Raw genomic sequence first — 20,879 nt, forward strand, 5'->3', positions numbered from 1 at the left:
ATCCCAAGATCAAGAGATTGAGACCATCCTGGCCAACATGGTGAAACCCCATCTCTACTAAAAATACAAAAATTAGCTAGGCATGGTGGCATGTGCCTGTAGTCCCAGCTACTCAGGAGGCTGAGGCATAGTAAGCTATGATTACACCAGTGCACTCTAGCCCAGGCAACAGAGTGAGACCTGGTCTTAAAAAAAGCAAGAAGAGCAATCTGGATACGAGCATTTGGGATTTTTAGCAAACTGCTGAGATTCTGCCTATAGCTTGAACCTTTCTTTTAGCTAACTTGATAATACTGATGATAAGCAAGGACCATCTTTTAAACAATGTTTACTTCGTTATTTTCTTGACAGAAATGACATCAGATGTCCCACCACTGGGTCCAGCCATTGCCTCTGGAAACCCTGGACCTGGACTTCAAGGTGGAGGAGCCATTGTCCAGAGGGCTATTAAGCGGCGGCCAGGGTGAGTGAGTGTAGTGTGTTACAAATGTCTCTCCAGAAACCAGCTTCATTTATTTGCAGAACCCACTTGCCTATTCCTGACCATAACTCTTCAACTTGATTACTTACTGTACTACTGTCATATAAGTCTCCTTAGTCCCTGAATTTTTCCTTATGAACAATTTATGTTTTTATCTAAGTTTCCTGTAAGCAGTTCTTTTTTGAAACAAAAAATTTCTGTAAGATAAAGGACTGTAGCTAAGCCCAGAGATTTCACTATGCCTAAGAAAACTGCTGCTTTCATTAAGCTTTGTGTCTATATTTTCAAAATCATTTTGATAGGCTGCTTTTCTGAATTTAGAGAATGCTGAGCTCTAGAATAACTCTCTTCCAAGATATTGATATGTTGCTTGGTTTGGAATAGTCCATTCAGTTCCAAAAGTATTTATTAAATTCCTAATTAGTGTTATGACATTGTGCTGATCCAAGTAGGATGTAAAAATAAATAAGACACAGTCCTTTTATCGAAGTTGCTTGTGTTCTGACAGAAATAATTATTATACACATAAAGTCACGATAGACTATGCCTAGTTTTGTTAGAAAGGAACAAATTTGGTGCTATGTTTTTCTGTGTATGGAAATATACATTTGATTGGTAAAGATTGAGAAAAGATTCAGAAAGAAGGTTGTGTTAGAGGGGACTGGAGGAGTGGGCACTATTTAATTTATTTTTTGGTATTAAATTTCCCTTTTACCTTTTTTTTTTCTCTTTGTGATGGAGCCTCACTCTGTCACCAGGCTGGAGTGCAGTGGCACGATCTCAGCTCACTGCAACCTATACCTCCTGGGTTCAAGTGATTCTCCTGACTCAGCCTCCAAAGTTGCTGGGACTACAGGTGTGTGCCACCACGCCCGGCTAATTTTGTAATTTTAGTAGAGACGGAGTTTCACCCCATCTCTGACATAGTTTCAGGCCAGGATGGTATCGATGTCTTGACCTCACGATCTGCCTGCCTTGGCCTCCCAAAGTGCTGGGATTACAGGTGTGAGCCACCATGCCCAGCCTTTCCTTCTTTTTCTTTTTAAAAATCATGTAGCTAATTACAACCAGACTTTAGGTTTTTGTCCCACCAATAGTAATGGAAGAATGATGCCTGGGTTAAATGGTAACATGAGTAACATAATAAGACTTGATATGTGTTTAGGAGCTTTACACATTTTAACACATTTGCTGAAGCATAAGGTAAATAAGTAACATTCTAAGATTGTAAAGCTAGTAAGTGTCAGATATAGGATATGAACTTTGCGAGTTTAGCTTTGTAGTTTACTCTTTTAAACACTGTGTTATGGTTACATATAGTAGCAAACAATTAGAAGTATTATAAATATTGAAATTAAGGCATCACTTGAGAAGGTTCTAGTGTATTTAAAATGGAATGCTGTATAGTTAGAAGTGACATGTTTCAGTATAGAAAAATGTTCATAATCTATTAAGAAAGGTTATGATAGTATTCACTATCAAAAAATATGTATAACATGTACATCGGAAAAAACACTGAAAGAATACACAGATTTCTGTGTAATAGTATTATGGGTGATTTATGGTTTCTTTTTTTTTTGATTTTTCAGATTTTCTGAAATGAACATGTATGATTGGTAATCAGAAAAATATATTAAAGGAAGTCTTAAAATTTTTTGTTGTTGTTGTTCTTTTAGAGACAGGGTCTTGCTCTGTCACCCTGGCTGGAGTGCAGAGGTACAATCATGGCCCACTGCAGCCTCAAACTCTGGCCTCAAGCAGTCCTCCTGCCTTGGCGTCCCAGAGTACTGGGATTACAGGTGTGAGCCACCTCACCTGTCCTAAAAGAAGTCTTTTAATATTTCTTTTTATTTTACTATTTTTTTGAGACAGAGTCTTGTTCTGTCTCCAGGCTGGAGTGCAGTGGTGCCATCTCAGCTCACTACAACTCCCACCTCCCGGTTTCAAGCAATTCTCCTGCCTCAGCCTCCTGAGCAGCTGGTTCTATAGGTGGGCACTACCACGCCTGGCTAATTTTTGTATTTTTAATAGAGACAGCATTTTACCATGTTGGCCAGGACGGGCTCACTCAATCTCTTGACCTTGTGATCCATCCGCCTCGGCCTCCCAAAGTGCTGTGGAATTACAGGCATGAGCCACTATACCTGGCCTAATATTTCTTTTAAAGAAAGATTGGAAAATACAAAAAGTTAGAAAGAACAATAAAATGGCCAAAATGTAATTCAATGTTTTTTAGTGCATGTCCTTCAGTCTTTATATATAAATTGTTTTCAATAGTTATGTAATTATATAGTTTTATATAGCCTGGTCTTGTCATTTCTTTTTTCTTTTGAGATGGAATTTTGCTCTTGTTGCCTAGGCTGGAGGGCAATGGCATGATCTTGGCTCACTGCAACCTCCACCTCCCAGGTTCAAGTGATTCTCCTGCCTCAGCCTCCCGAGTAGCTGGGATTACAGGTGTGCACCACCTTCCCCGGCTAATTTTGTATTTTTAGTAGAGATGGGGTTTCTCCATGTTGGTCAGGCTGTTCTCCAACTCCCGACCTCAGGTGATCTGACCGCCTTGGCCTCCCAAAGTGCTGGGATTACAGGCATGAGCCACTGCGCATGTTCATTCTTTTTACTTTGTATAAATAATAAGCAATATACACACACCACACACACACACCACACACACACACACACACACGCTCAGATTACAGGCATGAGCCACCGTGCGCATCCAGTCTTTTCACTTTCTATAAATAATAAGCAATACACCCCCCCCTCCAGTCACACACACATTTTAGAGACAGAGTCTTGCTCTGTTGCCCAGGCTGGAGTGCAGTGGCATGATCATGTCTTATTATACCCTCAATTCCTGGCCCCAAGCAGTCCTCCTACCTCAGTTCCCCAAGTAGCTGGGACCACAGGCGTATGCCACTGTACCTGGCTATTTTTTTTTTTTTTTTTTTTAGAGACAAGGTCTCACTCTGTTGCCCAGGCTGCTCTAAAACTACTGTGCTATAGCAGCTCTCCCTCCTCAACCTCCTAAAAAGTGTTGGGATTACAGACGTGACCTACTTCACTCAGCCCTTTTTAAAAAAGATTGTCGGAGAGAGATCCAAGATGGCTGATCACTAGCAGCTCAGGATTGTAGCTCCCAGTGAAAGCGCAGAGAACGAGAGGACACCACACTTTCAGATGAATTTTTGTTGCTCACGCACCAGGAGATTCCGAGTGGAGGAGCCCCATGGGTCGCCAGTGCGACTCTTGTGGCTGGAGAGGCGGTTTTGCCGCCTTGGTGCGGCGGTTCTTGGTGCAGAGTCAGAAAAGCCACCGTCAATCTTAATGCTGCTGATTTGGCCGGCGCAGTGGGTTGCTCAGATTTTAGCGCTGGGAATCAACAAGTTGGACGTCCACTCAGAAACCCAACTGTAAAGACGGTAATTATAAAGACCACAGATGGATAAATCTATAACGATGGGAAGAAGCCAGCCTAAAAAGGCTGAGAATACCCAAAATCAGAACGCCTCTCCCTCTGCAAGGGATCACAGTTCCTCATCAGCAACAGAACAAGGCCTGATGGAGAAAGACTGTGTTCCATTAACAGAAGCAGGCTTTAAAAGGTGGATGATAAGAAACTTCTGGGAATTAAAAGAACTTGTTCTAACCCAATGCAAAGAAACTAAGAACTTTGAAAAACGGTTTGACGAAATGTTAACAAGAATACCCGGTTTTAGAGAAGAACATAAATGACTTGAGGGAGCTGAAAAACACAACATGAGAACTTCGCGAAGCATACACAAGTTTCAATAGCCGAATTGACCAAGCAGAAGAAAGGATATCAGAGGTTGAAGACCAACTTAATGAAATAAAACGAGAAGACAAGATTAGAGAAAAAGGGATAAAAAGGAACGAGCAAAGTCTCCAAGAAATATGGGACTATGTGAAAAGACCTAATCTACGTTTGATAGGTGTACCTGAATGTGACGAAGAGAATCAATCCAAGCCGGAAAATACGCTTCAGGATATTATTCAGGAAAACTTTCCCAACCTAGCAAGGCAGGACAATATTCAATTCCAGGTAATACAGAGAACACCACAAAGATATTCCTCAAGAAGACCAACCTCAAGGCACATAATCGCCAGATTCACCAGGGTTGAAGTGAAAGAGAAAATACTGAGGGCAGCCAGAGAGAAAGGTCAGGTTATCCATAAAGGGAAGCCTATCAGACTCACAGCAGATCTCTCAGCAGAAACCCTACAAGCCAGAAGAGAGTGGGGGCCAATATTCAACATCCTTAAAGAAAAGAACTTTCAACCCAGAATTTTACATCCAGCCAAACTAAGCTTCATAAGTGAAGGAAAAATAAAATCTTTTGTGAACAAGCAAGCACTCAGAGATTTCATCACCACAGGCCTGCTTTACAAGAGCTTCTGAAAGAACCACTACACATAGAAAGGAACAACCAGTATCAGTCTTTCTAAAAAATACCAAAAAATAAACAGCATCAACATAATTAAGAACTTACATCAACTAATGGGCAAAACAGCCAGCTAACATTAAATGGCAGTATTAAACTCACATATATTATTATTAACTCTAAATTTAAATTGACTAAATCCTCCAATCCAAAGACACAGGCAGGCAAAAAAGGCCAAGACCCATTGGTATGCTACATCCAGACCCATCTCACATGCAAGGATACACAAAGACTCAAAACAGAGGGATGGAGAAAGATTTACCAACCAAATGGAGAGCAAAAATAGAGAAATAAATAGAAAGCAGGAGTTGCAATTTTTGCTGATAAAATAGATTTAAAGCAACAAAGATCAAAAGAAGCAAAGAAGGATATTACATAATGATAAAAGGATGAATGTAACAAGAAGAGCTGAAGATCCTAAATATATACGCACCCAATACAGGAATACCCAGATATATAAGACTTATAAAGAGACTTAGACTCCCACACAATAATAGTGGGAGTCTTCAACATTAGTATTAGATAGATCAATGAGACAGAAAGTTAACAACAATATTCAGGACTTGAACTTAGATCCGGAACAAGTAGACTTAATTAACATTTATAGAACTCTCCACTTTAAATACACAAAATATACACTCTTATCAGTACTACATCACACCTATTTAGAGGTTTAAATGAAATATTGGTTGGCTGCTTGTTAGTTATTTTCTTCCCTCATTTTTTTTTCATGTCTCTATTATTAAACACAATTATAGGCATACCCATTTTTAGACTGCATTCTAGCCCAGGCAATAAAGCAACACCCCTATTCTCTCTCCCTCTTCTTCTTCCTCTTTCTTCCTCTCCTTCATTCTTTTCTTTTTTCTTTTTCTTTCTTTCTCTCTTTCTTCTTTAAAAAAAAAAAGTTTATTATATATTCAATATAAACATAATTTTTCATGATTGCATGAAAGGATGTACTTCCTTTTTGAGTTATTTAAATTGTTTTGAAGATTTTGCTGTTATATATAATGCTACAAAGAACTTCTTTGTACCTAAACTTTTTTTTCCTATTTCATATTATTTGTTTAGATTCTTAAAAATGGAGTTATTAATGCCAGGACTTTGAGAGGCTGAGGTAGGAGGATTACTCAAACCCAAGAATTTGAGACCAGCCTAGGAAAAATGGCAAGATTTTTTTTCCTTGACTTACCAATTACTTTTCCCTCCCTTCACCTTTCCCTCCCTTCCTCACCCCTTCCTTTTTTTTTTTTTCTTTTGAGATATGGTTTTGCTCTTGTCACCCAGGCTGGAGTACAATGGCTCAATCTCAGTTCACTGTAGCCTCTTCCGCCTGGGTTCAAGTGATTCTCCTGCCTCAGCCTCCTGAGTAGCTGGGATTACAGGTGTGTGCCACCACACCCAGCACATTTTTGTATTTTTAGAGATGGGGCTTCACCATGTTGGCCAGGCTGGTCTCAAACTCTTGACCTCAAGTGATCCACCTGCTTTGGTTCCCAGAGTGCTGGGATTACCGGCATGAGCCACTGTGCTTGGCCCGTTTTCTTTTTTGAGATGGAGTCTTACTCTGTCACTCAGGTTGGAGTGCAGTAGCCCAATCTTGGCTCACTACAGCCTTAAGCCCCTAGGCTCAAGGCCTGCTGCCTCCTCCCCGCCTACCCCCATCCCCAGGTAGCTGGGACTACACATGTGCCACCATGCCTGGCTAGTTTTTATATTTTTTGTAGAGACAGGGTTTCACCATGTTTCCTAGGCTGGTCTTGAACTCTTGAGCTCAGGCAGTTTACCCGCCTTGGCCTCTCAAAGTGCTGGGATTGCAGATGTGAGCAACCACACCTGGCTGAGATTTTTTAAAATAAAAAAAATTTAGGGCCAGGCTCCGTGGCTCATGCCTGTAATCCCAGCACTTTGGGAGGCCAAGGCAGGTGGATCATGAAGTCAGGAATTTGAGACCAGTCTGGCCAAGATGGTGAAACTCCTTTGGTGGCAGACGCCTATAATCCCAGCTACTTGGGAGGCTGAGGCAGGAGAATCGCTTGAACCTGGGAGGTGGAGGTTGCAGTGAGACAAAATCATGCCACTGCACTCTAGCCTGGGCGACAGAGCAATACTCTTATCTCAAAAAAAAAAAAAAAATTGGGTACAATGTTATGCTCCTATAGACCCAGCTAATTGGGAGGCTGAGATGGGAGGATCCCTTGAGCCCAGGAGCTCAGGGCGGCAGTGAGCTGTGATCATGCCACTGTACTCTAGCCTGAGCAACAAAGTGAGACCCTGTTTCTTAAAAAGAAAGAGAGAGAGGAAGAAAGAATTGGAGTTACTGGGTAGATAGATAGGATTTTCACAGGTGATCAGGGGATTCAGGAAGGAGGAAGAGGAGCAAACCCTTTCAGGATTGATGCTGTATATGTACTTTAAATGCACCCCATCTAGAGGCGCACAGTACCAAGTTATCCCACTAGTAGAGGTAAAAAGAGTGATCTCTAGGTTAAGGTGGTAACATGAGCAATATTTTGGTTTAATGGTGTACAGAGATTACAAGGGGATTGGCCTATTTTATTCTTTATAATCTTTCCTAACCTCCTTAAATGAAATTCACCTCTTCTTTCACTGAATGTCTATAGCATGTTAGTTGTACACCTTGTGTGGAACTTTCCTATTCTTATTTGTTTTATATTTGTATTTCTCTAGGTGAAGAGCCCCTTGAGGGGAAGGTTCTTGTTTTTACCTCACCTAGCACAGTGTCTTGACTGTACTATATATTACATGTTTATTAGATTAATGAAGGAAAGAAACAACAATCTTCTTAGGCTGAGTTACTCATTTGTGTAAGATCACTGTTTTGAAAGATGTTTCAGAAGTTTGGTAACAGCTTAGAGAAGACTATAGAAATGAAATATGGACCTGAATTATTTATGTTAATTTTTTTCTTATCTTTTCTGAATGGATTCCTGCTCCCTTTATAGAGTTGTAGTCTAATGCCAAACTTTGGCAAAGATTGACTGCTACTCTAGGAAAGTGTTAAGGTAGCAGAAGTTACTTTTTTTCTATTGCCCAGAATTGTGCTACTTTTTTTCCTTTTTTGAGATGAAGTCTCGCTGTTGTTGCCCAGGCTGGAGTGCAGTGACGTGATCTTGGCTCACTGCAACCTCCGCCTCCCAGGTTCCAGCAGTTCTCCTGCATCAGCCTCCCAAGTAGCTGAGATCACAGGTGCCTGCTACCATGCCTGGCTAATTTTTGTATTTTTAGTAGAGACGAGGTTTCACCATGTTGATCAGGCTGGTCTTGAACTCCTGACCTCAGTTGATCCACCTACCTCAGCCACCGAAAATGCTGGGATTACAGGTATGAGCCACCGTGCCTGTATACAATTTTCTACTTCTTTGCCTAGTTTGGCCCTATGAGGAAGAGGTAATGTAGCTGTGTTTGACTTCTGCCGCTTCCTCTTTTCCTTCTTCAATTTGGGTGGGTGTATAGGTAGCTTGTGTTGAGAAATTTTAATTTCTTAATGTTCTGTATTATCAGCAGGCTTAAAGTATTTATTGTTGGCTTTCCTCAGGCTGGATTTTGATGATGATGGAGAAGGGAATGGTAAATTTTTGAGGTAAGAGACTGAAAAACTTTCCTTAGATGTCTGATATTAAAAATTAGTTTATAATCTTTATACTTCTGACTTGTAAATTTTTGTCCTTAGGTCTAAGGAGAGCACTTCATCCTAAAACTATAAATATTCATATCATATCTCAGAAAATTTTTAAGCATTTCATTAATATCTCTGGAGAAAGGACCTCAGTAAGGAGAGGATAGCATTTACAAACCCTCTGTATCAGTTCTCTATTACTTTGTAGCTTAAAAAGAACAACAGTGTTATTTCTCAATTCTGTGGATTGACTGCGTGTTTATTCTGCTTATCTCACCTAGACTCACTCATAAGACTGCATTCTCAGCTTGTCAGCTGAGAACTGGACTCAGCTGAGATGGCTGGGTATTTCTCTCTCTCTGGTTTTTTTATCCTCAAGGAGACCAGACTGAATTTCTTCATGTGGTGATGGCTCCAATCTATAGCGCAAGTCCCAGTGTGCAAGTGCTTACCAAGCCTCTGCTATATGACATTTGCTTATGTCCCATTGGCCAAAGCAAGTCATATTTTCCAGTTGTGAGTGTGTGAGGGGGTTACACAAGGAAGTACATACTGGGAGGTCTAATTCATTGGTTGAGGAGTCATTAATCTACTACTCTGTCATAACCGCTGATACCTGTTGACTCCTGTTACAGGTAGCAGGAATTGGAATTTGTATTTTTGAGTAATATCTACTGGAGCTTTTAAAATGGACTATTTATTTATTTGTTTGTTTTGACACAGAGTCTTCCTCTGTTGCCCAGGCTGGAGTCCAGTGGTGTCATCTTGGCTCACTACAACCTCTGCCTTCCAGGTTCAAGCGATTCTTGTGCCTCAGCCTCCTGAGTAGCTGGGACTACACACCACACCTAGCTAATTTTTGTATTTTTAGTAGAGACGGGGTTTCACCATGTTAGCCATGCTGGCCTTGAACTCTTGCCCTTAAATGGTTTATCCACCTTGGCCTCCCAAAGTGCTGGGATTATAGGCATGAGCCACTACGCCTGGTCTATTTTATTATTTTTTTTGAGATAGGGTCTTGCCCTGTCACCCAGACTGGAGTGCAGTGGCACAATCTTGGCTCACTACAGTCTCGACATCCAAGGCTCAAACAGTCCTCCCACCTCAGTCTCCCAAGTAGCTGGAATTACAGGTGTAAGCCATACTAGCTGGCTAATTTTAAAATTATGTTGCCCAGCCTGGTCTTTAACTCCTGGCTTCACATGACGCTCCCACCTTGGCCTCCCAAAGTATTGGGATTGCAGCATTTGCCACTGTACCCGGCCTCAGAATGGACTTTTTAATATTTTGATGAAGGAGTTCTTTCAGAAAAGGGAGGTATTCTTGCTGAAGACCAATCGCTTGTCTTGTTTTTAAGTAAGAAAAGCAGTAAGACTCAAAGAAAGGAAGAGAATTTTGACTGCAACCTGCTTTTTTTCTTTCCAGAGTTGAAAATACTACCCAGGTAGTCTGTACGTTGCTGAGTAACAGATATTTGAGATTTTTTTTTTAATGACTTAATTATGTTGGTGCCTAGATTTAATATCATTTATTTATTTTCTTATTTATTAGTTTATTAACTAAGTTTCTTTTTTTTTTATTGGGAAAGTAATATAAGTGTACTTTATTACAGAAATTTCAGCCTAGGCATGGTGGCTCACACCTGTATTCCCAATACTTTAGGAGGCTGAGGTGGGAAGATCGCTTAAGCTCAGGAGTTCAAGACCAGTCTGGGCAACATGACAAAACTCCATCTGCACAAAAAAAATTAGAAAAATTAGCTAGATGTGATGGTGTGTGCCTGTAGTCCCAGCTACTCGGGAAGCTGAGTACCTGGAGGATGGCTTGAGTCCTGGAGGTGGACATTGCAGTGAGCCAAGGTTGTGCCACTGCTCTCCAACCTGGGCAACCTTGTCTCAAAAAATAAAAAAAAGAAAAACACCAAAATTTAAAACAGTACAGAGTTACATACAGTGAAAGCGCATCTTCTTTTCACTTTGGACCTTGAGAACTCTTGAGACAACTACAGTTTCCAGCTTGTTGAGTATCCTTCCAGAAATATTCAATGTGCATATAATTGTATATAAATGTGTATGTGTGAACGTACACACACTCATCTCGCCAGTTTTTGTTTTTATACAAAGGAGGTCCATATTGTAAATTGCTTACCATTGTTTAGTTTTATAATGCTTCATACAGTTAATAACATCTACTTTTTTTTATAGTAACATTTAAAGTTAAGGCTCATATTTCTGGCTACTGACTAGTTGATGAACCTTGCCAAATACTCTTGAAAACAACAACCAACCGTGACTTGGCCGTCATAAAGAAATGGTTGCAAGTGGAAGTAATTCTCCAAGAGGTCTCTTGAGACTTAATGAGTCTCAATAAATGTGAAGAAGGGAAGAGATTTCAACTTCTGGAAAAGATAGACTTTTTCTAAACAGCTTGAGAACTCCTCCTATTGAGAATCCTGAATTATAATGATATATGCTATTTGTGGAACTTCACTGTGTATGAAAGATATGAGGGTAACCACTAGTCTTTTTTTATACCTGTCAATTAGCTCTAACCCTGAGTCATTGCTTCCACAAAATCCAGTAGTCACAACTACATGCAGATCCAAAGAGAGGTTCATTTGTCCTTTTCCTAACCATAAAAAAAGACTATCATAGTTTATCTTACCAACTGAGATTATTATGCCTGAGAAAAGCACCACCAAATTCCCTTTTCCTCTTCTTTTGTTTTTAGACCAAGTCTTGCTCTGTTGCCCGGCTGGAGTGCAGTGGCGTGATCTCAGTTCACTGCAACCTCTGCCTCCCAGGTTCAAGCAATTCTTCTGCCTAAATTTCCCCGAGTAGCTGGGACTACAGGCACCCGCCATAACGCCCAGCTAATTTTTGTATCTTTAGTAGAGATGGGGTTTCACCATGTTGACCAGGATGGTCTCAATCTTTTGACCTCGTGATCCGCCTGCCTTGGCCTCCCGAAGTACTGGGATTATAGATGTGAGCCACCACACCCGGCCTCCCCCTTCTTTTTTCTGGGTATGTGTAAATAAAATAATTGAAGGCAGAATCTTGAAGAGATATTTGCACACTCATGTTTATTGGCCCATTTTGTGCAATAGCTAAGAGGTGGAAGTAACCCAAATGTCCACTGACAGATGAATGGATACAGAAAATACAGTATGTACATACAAGGGAATATCATTCAGCCTTAAAAAGAAAGAAATCCTGTTATATGCTGCAAAATGGATGAATCTTAAGGACATTATACTAAAAGAATGAGCCAATTACAAAAAGACAAATACTGTATGATTCCACTTACACGTGGTATCTACAGTAGTCAAATTCATAGACACAGAAAGTAAAATGGTGGTTACTAAGGGGTTGGGGTGAAGGAGAAATGAGAAAATGCTGTTTAATGAGTATAGAGTTTCAGTTTTGCAAGATGAAAAAGTTACTAGATAGTTGTTGCACAACAATGTGAATATGGTTAACACTACTCAACTACACACTTAAAAATGGTATATAGTTGCTGGGCACAGTGGCTCACACCTGTAATCCCAGCATTTTGGGAGGCTGAGGCAGGCAGATAGCCTGAGGTCAGGAGTTTGAGATCAGCCTGACCAACACAGCGAAACTCCCGTCTCTATTAAAAATACAAAATTAGCTGCGCATGGTGGCGCATGCCTGTAATCCCACCTACTTGGGAGGCTCAGGCAGGAGAATCGCTTGAACCTGGGAGGCGGAGATTGCGGTGAGCCGAGATCATGCCATTGCACTCCAGCCTGGGTGACAGAGCGAGACTCTGTCTTTAAAAAAAAAAAAAAAAAAAAAAATGGCATATGGTTAAAGTTTATGTGTTTTTTTTTTTAACCATAATTTTTAAAAACCCCAGACTATCCCTTACTTTAGAGTAGTACTGACAGGCCAGTCAGCTGTGTTATCATTAGATCATTGTCTTTTTTTGGTGTGTCTGGTAAGGGTGATGGAAATACCAGAAATCTGACAAATAATAATTGTGGGTCTTTTAAGTTCTATGGGTGCTGTTGTTATTTCTCTCACTTTGTGATGCTTTTCTATTGGCTTTTTTTCTATTGAATATTTCAACCCCTTTCTGGTTTTCATTTCACAGTGAAATATATATAACAAGTGTAATGCTTTGAAACAATCCTTTTCTTCTCCTTCAGGTGTGAAGATGATCAGATGTCTAACGATAAGGAGCGGTTTGCCAGGTAATATAGTAGAGCATCTTGATCCATGTTGTAGAACTGGGCAGTCCTAGCATGTTGACTTTTAATTTTTTCTGGATGAGACTGAATTTCTCTGTCCAGTCTCTTTCCTGTTTCGAAGTATGTGAAACTTAATATTATAACTATCATTTATGTTCAGGTGGCATGGCTTCAAATTAGCAGTATATTTTATACAGTGTTTTTCTGTGTATGTGATAACTAAAGCAGTGTGCTTGTGAGGTGTCCATAGGAGCACAAATTATGGATTTTGTGCTTGTATTTATCATTAAATGGATCTACAAATAATAGGTTAATTGTTTAGTTATTTTATTTTTTCGAGATGGAGGCTTACTCCATCTCAGTTCCCTGCAACCTCTGCCTCCCGGGTTCAAACTGCTTTCCTGCCTCAGCCTCCTGAGTAGCTGGGATTATGGGCATGTGCCACCATGCCTGTCCAATTTTTGTAATAATTATTTTAGCAGAGATGGGGTTTCACCATGTTGGCCAGGCTGGCCTCAAACTCCTCACCTCAAGCAGTTCACCCACCTCAGCCCCCCAAAGTGCTGGGATTATAGGTATGAGCCACCATGCCCAGCCTATTATTTTATTCATACACACACACACACACACATACACACACATATATTTTAGAGACATTGTTTTCACTGTGTTGCCCAGGCTGGAGTACAGTGGCATGATCATAGCTCACTGCAGCCTCGAGCTCTGGTCTTTCAGTGATCCTTCTACCTCAGCTTCCCATATACTGGGATTATAGGCATAGCCACCATGCCTGGTTGGTCCTGTTCTTTTAAAAATGACAGTAAGAGACCAGGTGTGGTGGCTCACGCCTGTAATCCCAGCACTTTGGAAGGCCAAGGCAGGCAGATCATTTGAGGTCAGGAGTTCAAAACCAGCCTGGCCAGCATGGTGAAACCCCATCTCTACTAAAAATACAAAAATTAGCTGGGCGTGGTGGTGGGTGCCTATAATCCCAGCTACTCTGGAGGCTGAGACAGGAGAATTGCTTGAGCCCGGGAGGCAGAGGTTGCAGTGAGCAGAGATGGCGCCATCGCACTCCAGCCTGGGTGACAGAGCAAGACTCCATCTCAGGGAAAAAAATATGACAGTAAGGAAACAGTTTTTGTGGCAAGTAGAGTTTTGATTGAAATAAGCTTAAATTTATTTAAATTACCTATCAAGATGATGAAATATACTTTGTTTTTTATTAAATTCTTTTTAACTCATGTCAGTTTTCTTTTTAGAAAGTTTATATTAAATATCATTAGGCAATAAATTTCTTTTTTAAAAATTAAGTGTGCAGCTACCTCAGAAAAATGAATAATCTATTATTTCAAAATCCAGTGATTAACTGAGTACTTAGTATTTATTTGTTGCTGGTGGTCCTGGTCTTGGGAACATACTTTGAGAACCATTGATGTAGAGAGATAGGGGAAATAGTTTAAAACTATTCTGAAGTGGTGAGATGCCATCTCAGGCTTTGAATTAGAGGATATTATACAAAATGCATTGTAGGGATATTTCTCTGGTAGCAGTTATAGAACTGATTAAAGAGATGGACTGTAGATGGACTGTATAGGCAATAAATATTGCCTAGGTAGATAGGAAGCTATTGAAATAATAGCAGCTATAAAATTATGAGAGCCCGGGCTAGAGTGGCAGTGGCAGCAGGAAATGAGTGAAGTTGAGAGGTTTTTGAAGAATAATTTATTTATGTAGGCTAATTGAAGTAGATACTTGTAAAGTCTTTAGGAAGTGAACCATATCTAAAATGAGAAGTTAGTTTTTCAAGCTTCATTAAAAAGTCAGGCCATCAATTATTATTGGGAGTACAGTTTCACAGTATGTTGATGAAATTTCAAAAAGCTGAGAAAACATAACCTGAATGATTTTAGTCTTCATTTGTCCTGCTTAATAATGTATGTATATTTCATTCAGAATTATTGAGGTGGATGAGGGATTATGGATCTGTAGTACCAGTAGCAATAGAAATGGGAATTTTAGATGCTTAACTTTTTTTTCAAACAACAGAATTCATTCATATGATTTGTTAAGGAGTGCACCTCATGTATCCTCCTTGGGAATTTAATAGAGGATCTTCAAAAGGTAAAAATTGCCCAACTTTAAAAAAAAAAAAAAGGTTTATAGTTTGTTAAGGAACTATTTAGAAGAAATCACCCAAGGAATGTAAAACTCTAAACTGCTGAATGTCACTCAATTATCCTTCTCTTGTCATCAGAATATATGCATAAATTTTTACATTCCTCTTCATTGTTACTGTGTTATTTTCTATTGATCGTTTGTTTTATAAAAACATTCCCGATAAAGTTAATGTATTTGCCATTTTTAATAGCTAAATAATCTTTCAGCTTGTTAACCTGTCATACTTAGACATTTTATTCAGGGCCTTTTTATCTATATAAAATAAATATATTTAAAATGGAATTGACACATTCCTGTCACACTGGCCTGCCAACACCTTGCCATTTCTTCAGTTGCCACTCATTGTTACAGTATCTCAGTTTTCTGGAAAAGTTTAGTGATGGTTCTTTGTATCCTTCTCCAGTAGCTATACTGCAGAGAAATGGTAAAGGGACAGAATCAAAGTTAAGAATTATTTTAGGAACAAATCAATAATAGAGGAGATGCCAGAAACCTAGCTCTTAGTTTTATTTGTATAATTTCTCCAGTGAAATCTGGTTGGTTATTTTGTCATTGTGTGGCATGTGCCTGTGTTGTTTGTGGGAGAGGGAGAGAGAGAGATTATATTTGTGGTCACATGTTTGATACTGTCATCTTTAATTTACTCTGTCTTTAGTTTTTTCATTATAGAATAGCACATGTGGATATCATTTTCTTTCCAGATTGGGAGAAGTGTATGAAAATGGTATTCCTGAATTCCCTTGGTTGGTTCTTGTTCAGACTCTGTATTGGCAAAATGCTTTCTGTGTTTAGATCATGTTAATTTACAATATATATTGGCTTTGTTTTTATGTTGACTTTTGTAAGTTACTTTTTCTTTATCCTAACAGATGACTTTGTAGAGTTACGGTCAAGGTTCCTACCTATATTTCCATTTCCCTCCTCTCTTCTCTCCATCTGTTTTATTCTATTTCCTTTTCTTTCTTCTTTCTCCTTTTCTTTTTCTTCCCTTTCTCTATTTCTCCTCCCTCCCTCCTTCCTTCCTTTTTATTTTAATTTTAGCTTAGTTCATTACTTCTATTTTTAGGTCGGATGATGAACAGAGCTCTGCGGATAAAGAGAGACTTGCCAGGTAGGAGAACAGTGTTTTTAGCATGATGAAGCAGATGATGCTGCTTTTTCTGTCCTTTTTCTTACTCTATCTTTTCTTTCCCTTTCTCTCTGTATTTTTCCTTATCTGTGGCAAGAGAGGACAAGATTTTTTAGAAGTTTGGGTGTAACAGGAACTTTGGCTTCCCCCATCAGAAAGTGGGTGAGTTGAGGGAACTTTGCTTAGGGATTTAAGAAATTGCTATTAAAGTTTTTTATCTTTTTCTCTTTATGTCAGCACTAAGTTTCACAGAAAAAAAACTCTTACAAATAATGCAGTTATGCCAGTTGGTGCTTTAACAGGGAAATACTCTTTTTATCAGAAAACCAATAAATATATCTGTATTTGTGATTAGTTCCCAGTATTTAGGCTTCAGCATTTACTCCACACCTTTAGGAAACTCACACCTATTTTCCTATGTAGACTGACAGCCTAGATTATTCTCACAACAGGACTAGTGTTGCTTTGGTGACTGAATCTTTTCTTGTGGTAATTTCCTAGAAAAGTTTTAGCTTCCTTGATGTGGCTATTTAAAAGACCAGGTTTCTGTACTTACATGTCAGAAATCTGTTAGCTACTAGGAAGGTGAGTGCTTTATGTTTGAGAGCAGAATTTTACGTCTTAGGCAAAGTGTAACTAAATATGGACCTATGTGGTGAGACCCTTTATGCCATTGAGAAAGGAGACTCTAGAATCCTCTTTGGAGATGTTGTTCATAATGTAGAAATACTGCAGAAGAAATATACCCAGACTTTTCTGTTTTTTAGTATCTGTGATTTGGGGGTGACTTAGGAAATAGATAATAGATACCGATACCTATTTTTACTATTTTCCCCCTTTTTTCTACTATTTCCTCTTTAATCTGGGCCACAAACTCATTTTGCTGCCAGTTTAACTCAAGCTTCTTACTAACCCTTTCACTGTCCAGCAAATGTATTTGGCATGATGTGGTGGAGAAAACGTTGTATTGGGAAGAGAGCAACCTGGGAAAAGTCGCTTACCTACTTGACCTCCCTTTGCTCTTCTCAGAAAGAAGAGATTTATGTTATATTTTTAGTTTTCTTTCCTTTTTTTTTTTTTTTTTTTTTTTCAAGTAGAATTCTTAGGTGGTAACAGAAAGAAAGAAAAGGTAAAGCAAATGTTTGAGTAGAAGTAGAAATGCAGCATGTTGCTTGGTTATCTCCTTGAGGCATCCTCATGGAGGACACTGAGAAACTACTGGGCTTTTAAAAATTCCTGTTTGAAAACTACTGGATTATTCCTGCTAACATTGATATCTTTCTGTCTTAATTTTGAGGAAGTCAGTATTGGACTGTGGTCTGTTTACCCTGGTGAGATCCCAATTGTCTCTGGCTGGACCTTTAAGCATCCCCCTCTCCACTCCACTCCCACTTCCCAGTTAACTTTGTCTCAGAACCGGGGACCCATATGGGACCTTTAGTAGATGGTATCTTAAGTCTTGTAAGAAGTTTATTGCACTGGCAGCACACCCAAATAAAGAAGGTAGGATTTTGTGCATTAATGGGCCAAATAAAACTTTAAAATCGTCAAATTCTGCCTTCTAATGTTGCTAGTAAGAGAGAGGCTTGCCATATTTTATAGACTGAGGAAATCTATACTATCAATTCTTGTATCAGCTATGGAGCCACATGCTTGATTTGGCAAAAACTAGTCCTTTTATTTTCTGGCCTTTAAATAGTTGAATTAGTAAACATGGGAGTTAACCAAGCTGAGGTTATATGTTCCATAGGAACTGAAGTGAGTAAAATCAGCATTTGAAAATACTGTCATTTCTTTTTTTTTTTTTTGAGTTGGAGTCTCACTCTGTCACCTAGGCTGGAGTACAGTGGTGTGATCTTGGCTCACCACAGCCTCTACCTCCCAGATTCAAGCGACTCTCCTGTCTCAGCCTCCCGAGCAGCTGGAATTACAGGCACATGCCACCATGCCCTGCTAATTTTTGTATTTTTAGTAGAGACAGGGCTTCACCATGTTAGCCAGGGTGGTCTCAAGCTCCTGTCCTTAAGTAGACCGCCTGCCTCCATCTCCCAAGGTGCTGAGCTTACAAGCGTAAGCCACAGCACCTGGCTTGTCATTCCTTAAAACAGTTTTTGTTCTGAGGGAGTGGTAATTTACAAAGGATGTGAAGTTTCCAGGAAATAGAGGGAAGGGAATTGCATTATCTGCTTGTTCTCTGACTGCCTTATTAGCTCTGTTTCATGCTTGCTTTGCATGAGAAGGTTGGCAAACCTTATTTTAACTTCTGAGACTTAAGCATCACTAAATCTGAATACCACATTCTTTGACCCCTCACTTGGTATCCATATCACTCTCCTTGCTACCAAGTGACCAGATGTGACCACCCGGATGGGGCTTCTCTCTCTCTCCATGCAGGGAAAATCATAGTGAAATTGAACGGCGGCGACGGAACAAGATGACAGCCTACATCACAGAACTGTCAGATATGGTACCCACCTGTAGTGCCCTGGCTCGAAAACCAGACAAGCTAACCATCTTACGCATGGCAGTTTCTCACATGAAGTCCCTGCGGGGAACTGGCAACACATCCACTGATGGCTCCTATAAACCGTCTTTTCTCACTGATCAGGTCTCTGGGACTTAAAACTCTGAGAGAGTCTAGAGTCTGGGTGAATCTATTGAAAGTTTTGTTTTTTTAGACAAGAATTAAGCTTTTCAGGAAAAAGTCAGACAATGGGAAAATGAATTTCAGTCCTTGGCTATAACATTAATTAGCATTGGGACAATGAGAAGTAGAGAAGAGTTGTGAAAACTCTTTAATAAATGAATAAGTATTAATATTTGAGAACTTGACTCGTGAATATAGCATATAGAATGGAAGAAGAATATAGCATGCAGGATGGAATCACAGAGGAAATGGCTATTCATGGAACCAGTTCTCTTCCTTGCCTTCAGCGTTGTAGAATATGAAAGAAATCTATTTTCATCCCTGAAGCAGTGTCTAGTTTTAGTAATAGAATGAATCCTTCCCTCCTTTGGTGATAGAAGAACTGATTCTAATTGTTGTTTAGGGATTTGCTCTGTTACATTTGATGTACTATGAAAAACAGAGAGAAGGCATAATCATTTTCTGCCTTTCAGGAACTTCATCTGAATATAAGTACGTGAGTAGCAGGATATCACAGAAAATGATAGGAAAATGCGTAAAGAGAGGAATTTTTAAATTAATTTATTAATATTTTTAATTAATAATTTTATGTGGGACTAGATAGACATATACTAAAGAGGTGGCTACAATGAATAGAATGGCTACACTTGAGTGAGGATGGTTAGGGAAGACTTCTCAGGGTAAGGAAGCCATGTTCTATTTTGGTTATTAAAATAACATATAATCATTGCAGAAAAGTTTGGAAAATACAGGAGGTATAAGGAAGAAAAAATTTGCTTCAGTATCAATCAAGTATGTCCTTAATGCCAGCAATTTAATCAAAGGATTAGAAAGAAGGGGAGAATATAGTTTTAGATAATAAGAATTTTCCAAATAGGATGGTCTACTTAAAAGTACATATATATATATATATTTTTTTTTTTAAAGACGGGGTTTCACCATGTTGGTCAGGCTGGTCTTGAACTCCCGACCTCAGGTGATCCGCCCACCTTGGCCTCCAAAGTGCTTGGATTACAGGCGTGAGCCTCCACACCCAGCCAAAGTACATATTTTTTTTTTTTTTGAGATAGTCTTGCTCTGTAGCCCAGACTGGAGTCCAGTGGTGCAACCTCTGCAGCCTCCGCTTCCTTGGTTCAAGTGATTCTCCTGCCTCAGCCTCCTGAGTAGTTGGGACTACAGGCACGCACCACCACACCCAGCTAATTTTTGTATTTTTAGTAGAGACAGGGCTTCACCTTGTTGGCCAGGATACTCTCGATCTCTTGACCTCATGATCCACCTGCCTCAGCCTCACAAAGTGCTGGGTTTACAGGTGTGAGCTACTGGGCCCAGCCAAAAATACATACTTTATAGCCGTATACATTGGAATAGTTCATATGCTCTAACAGTACCTGTGCAGGTATTCAACAAACTCTAGTTATGCACCTTTTGTGGGCAAACCAGGTGTGTGCTGCTGTGAGGAATAGAAAGAATGGTAAGAGAAATGGTTTTCTGGTGGAAACAGACATATAAATAAATAAATCATAAACATAGAACTAGTTCTATAATAGAAATACAGTAATATATCCTGTAGAAATGCAGATGGAAAATGAGTTGGGGAGTAGTGTTGTGGATTTTGGGCAAAAACTTGAGCAAAAGTGATTTTGGGCAATCACTTGAGCAAAAACTTAGAAGTGTGGAGTAATTGGGTTATGCAAGGAAAGTCAAGCGGTTTAGCATGTTTTTGGGAGACAATAGGAAGGTAGGCTGGGATCTAATGATGGAATGTTTAGGCACTAAAGAATTTAGATTTTAATTTTTATGCAGTGGGGAGACATCAAAAATGTGTTAGCATATCTGGTAGCATTTTAAGGATGGATTGAAAGCAGGGCAACTACTTAATTAGTTTTGGCAAAAGATGACTAGGACAGTGACAAAGCATTGGAAAGTAGAACTGATAAAACTAAGTTATCACTGAGAGAATGGTTAGATTTTGAGACTTCTAGCTTGGGAGGATGGTGTTAAGAAAGAGAGTAAGTAGGCCGGGCGCGGTGGCTCACGCCTGTAATCCCAGCACTTTGGGAGTCCGAGGCGGGTGGATCACGAGGTCAAGAGATCGAGACCATCCTGGTCAACA

The 20,879-nt window shown here is 39.6% G+C and overlaps 1 protein-coding gene across 10 annotated transcripts in view; it reads left to right on the forward strand.

Moving 5' to 3' along the window:
- The window catches only part of ARNT (aryl hydrocarbon receptor nuclear translocator), a 72,779-nt gene that overhangs the window by 23,954 nt on the left and 27,946 nt on the right, over positions 1-20,879 (forward strand). For 3 of the 10 annotated variants that reach the window (XM_017546343.1, XM_017546341.2, XM_017546342.2), the window contains exons 2-6: positions 352-463; positions 8,510-8,554; positions 12,765-12,809; positions 16,054-16,098; positions 18,511-18,724. In XM_017546343.1, coding sequence (XP_017401832.1) covers positions 352-463; positions 8,510-8,554; positions 12,765-12,809; positions 16,054-16,098; positions 18,511-18,724 — 461 coding nt within the window. Of the gene's footprint in view, positions 1-351; positions 464-8,475; positions 8,555-12,764; positions 12,810-16,053; positions 16,099-16,213; positions 16,279-18,510; positions 18,725-20,879 lie in introns of those variants that run through there. The other 7 variants (XM_017546344.2, XM_017546346.2, XM_017546347.2 and 4 more) reach the window with 5 other exon arrangements.

The sequence above is a fragment of the Cebus imitator genome, unplaced genomic scaffold (genome assembly GCF_001604975.1).
Source record: "Cebus imitator isolate Cc_AM_T3 unplaced genomic scaffold, Cebus_imitator-1.0 Scaffold188, whole genome shotgun sequence".
Taxonomy (NCBI): Eukaryota; Metazoa; Chordata; class Mammalia; order Primates; family Cebidae; genus Cebus; species Cebus imitator.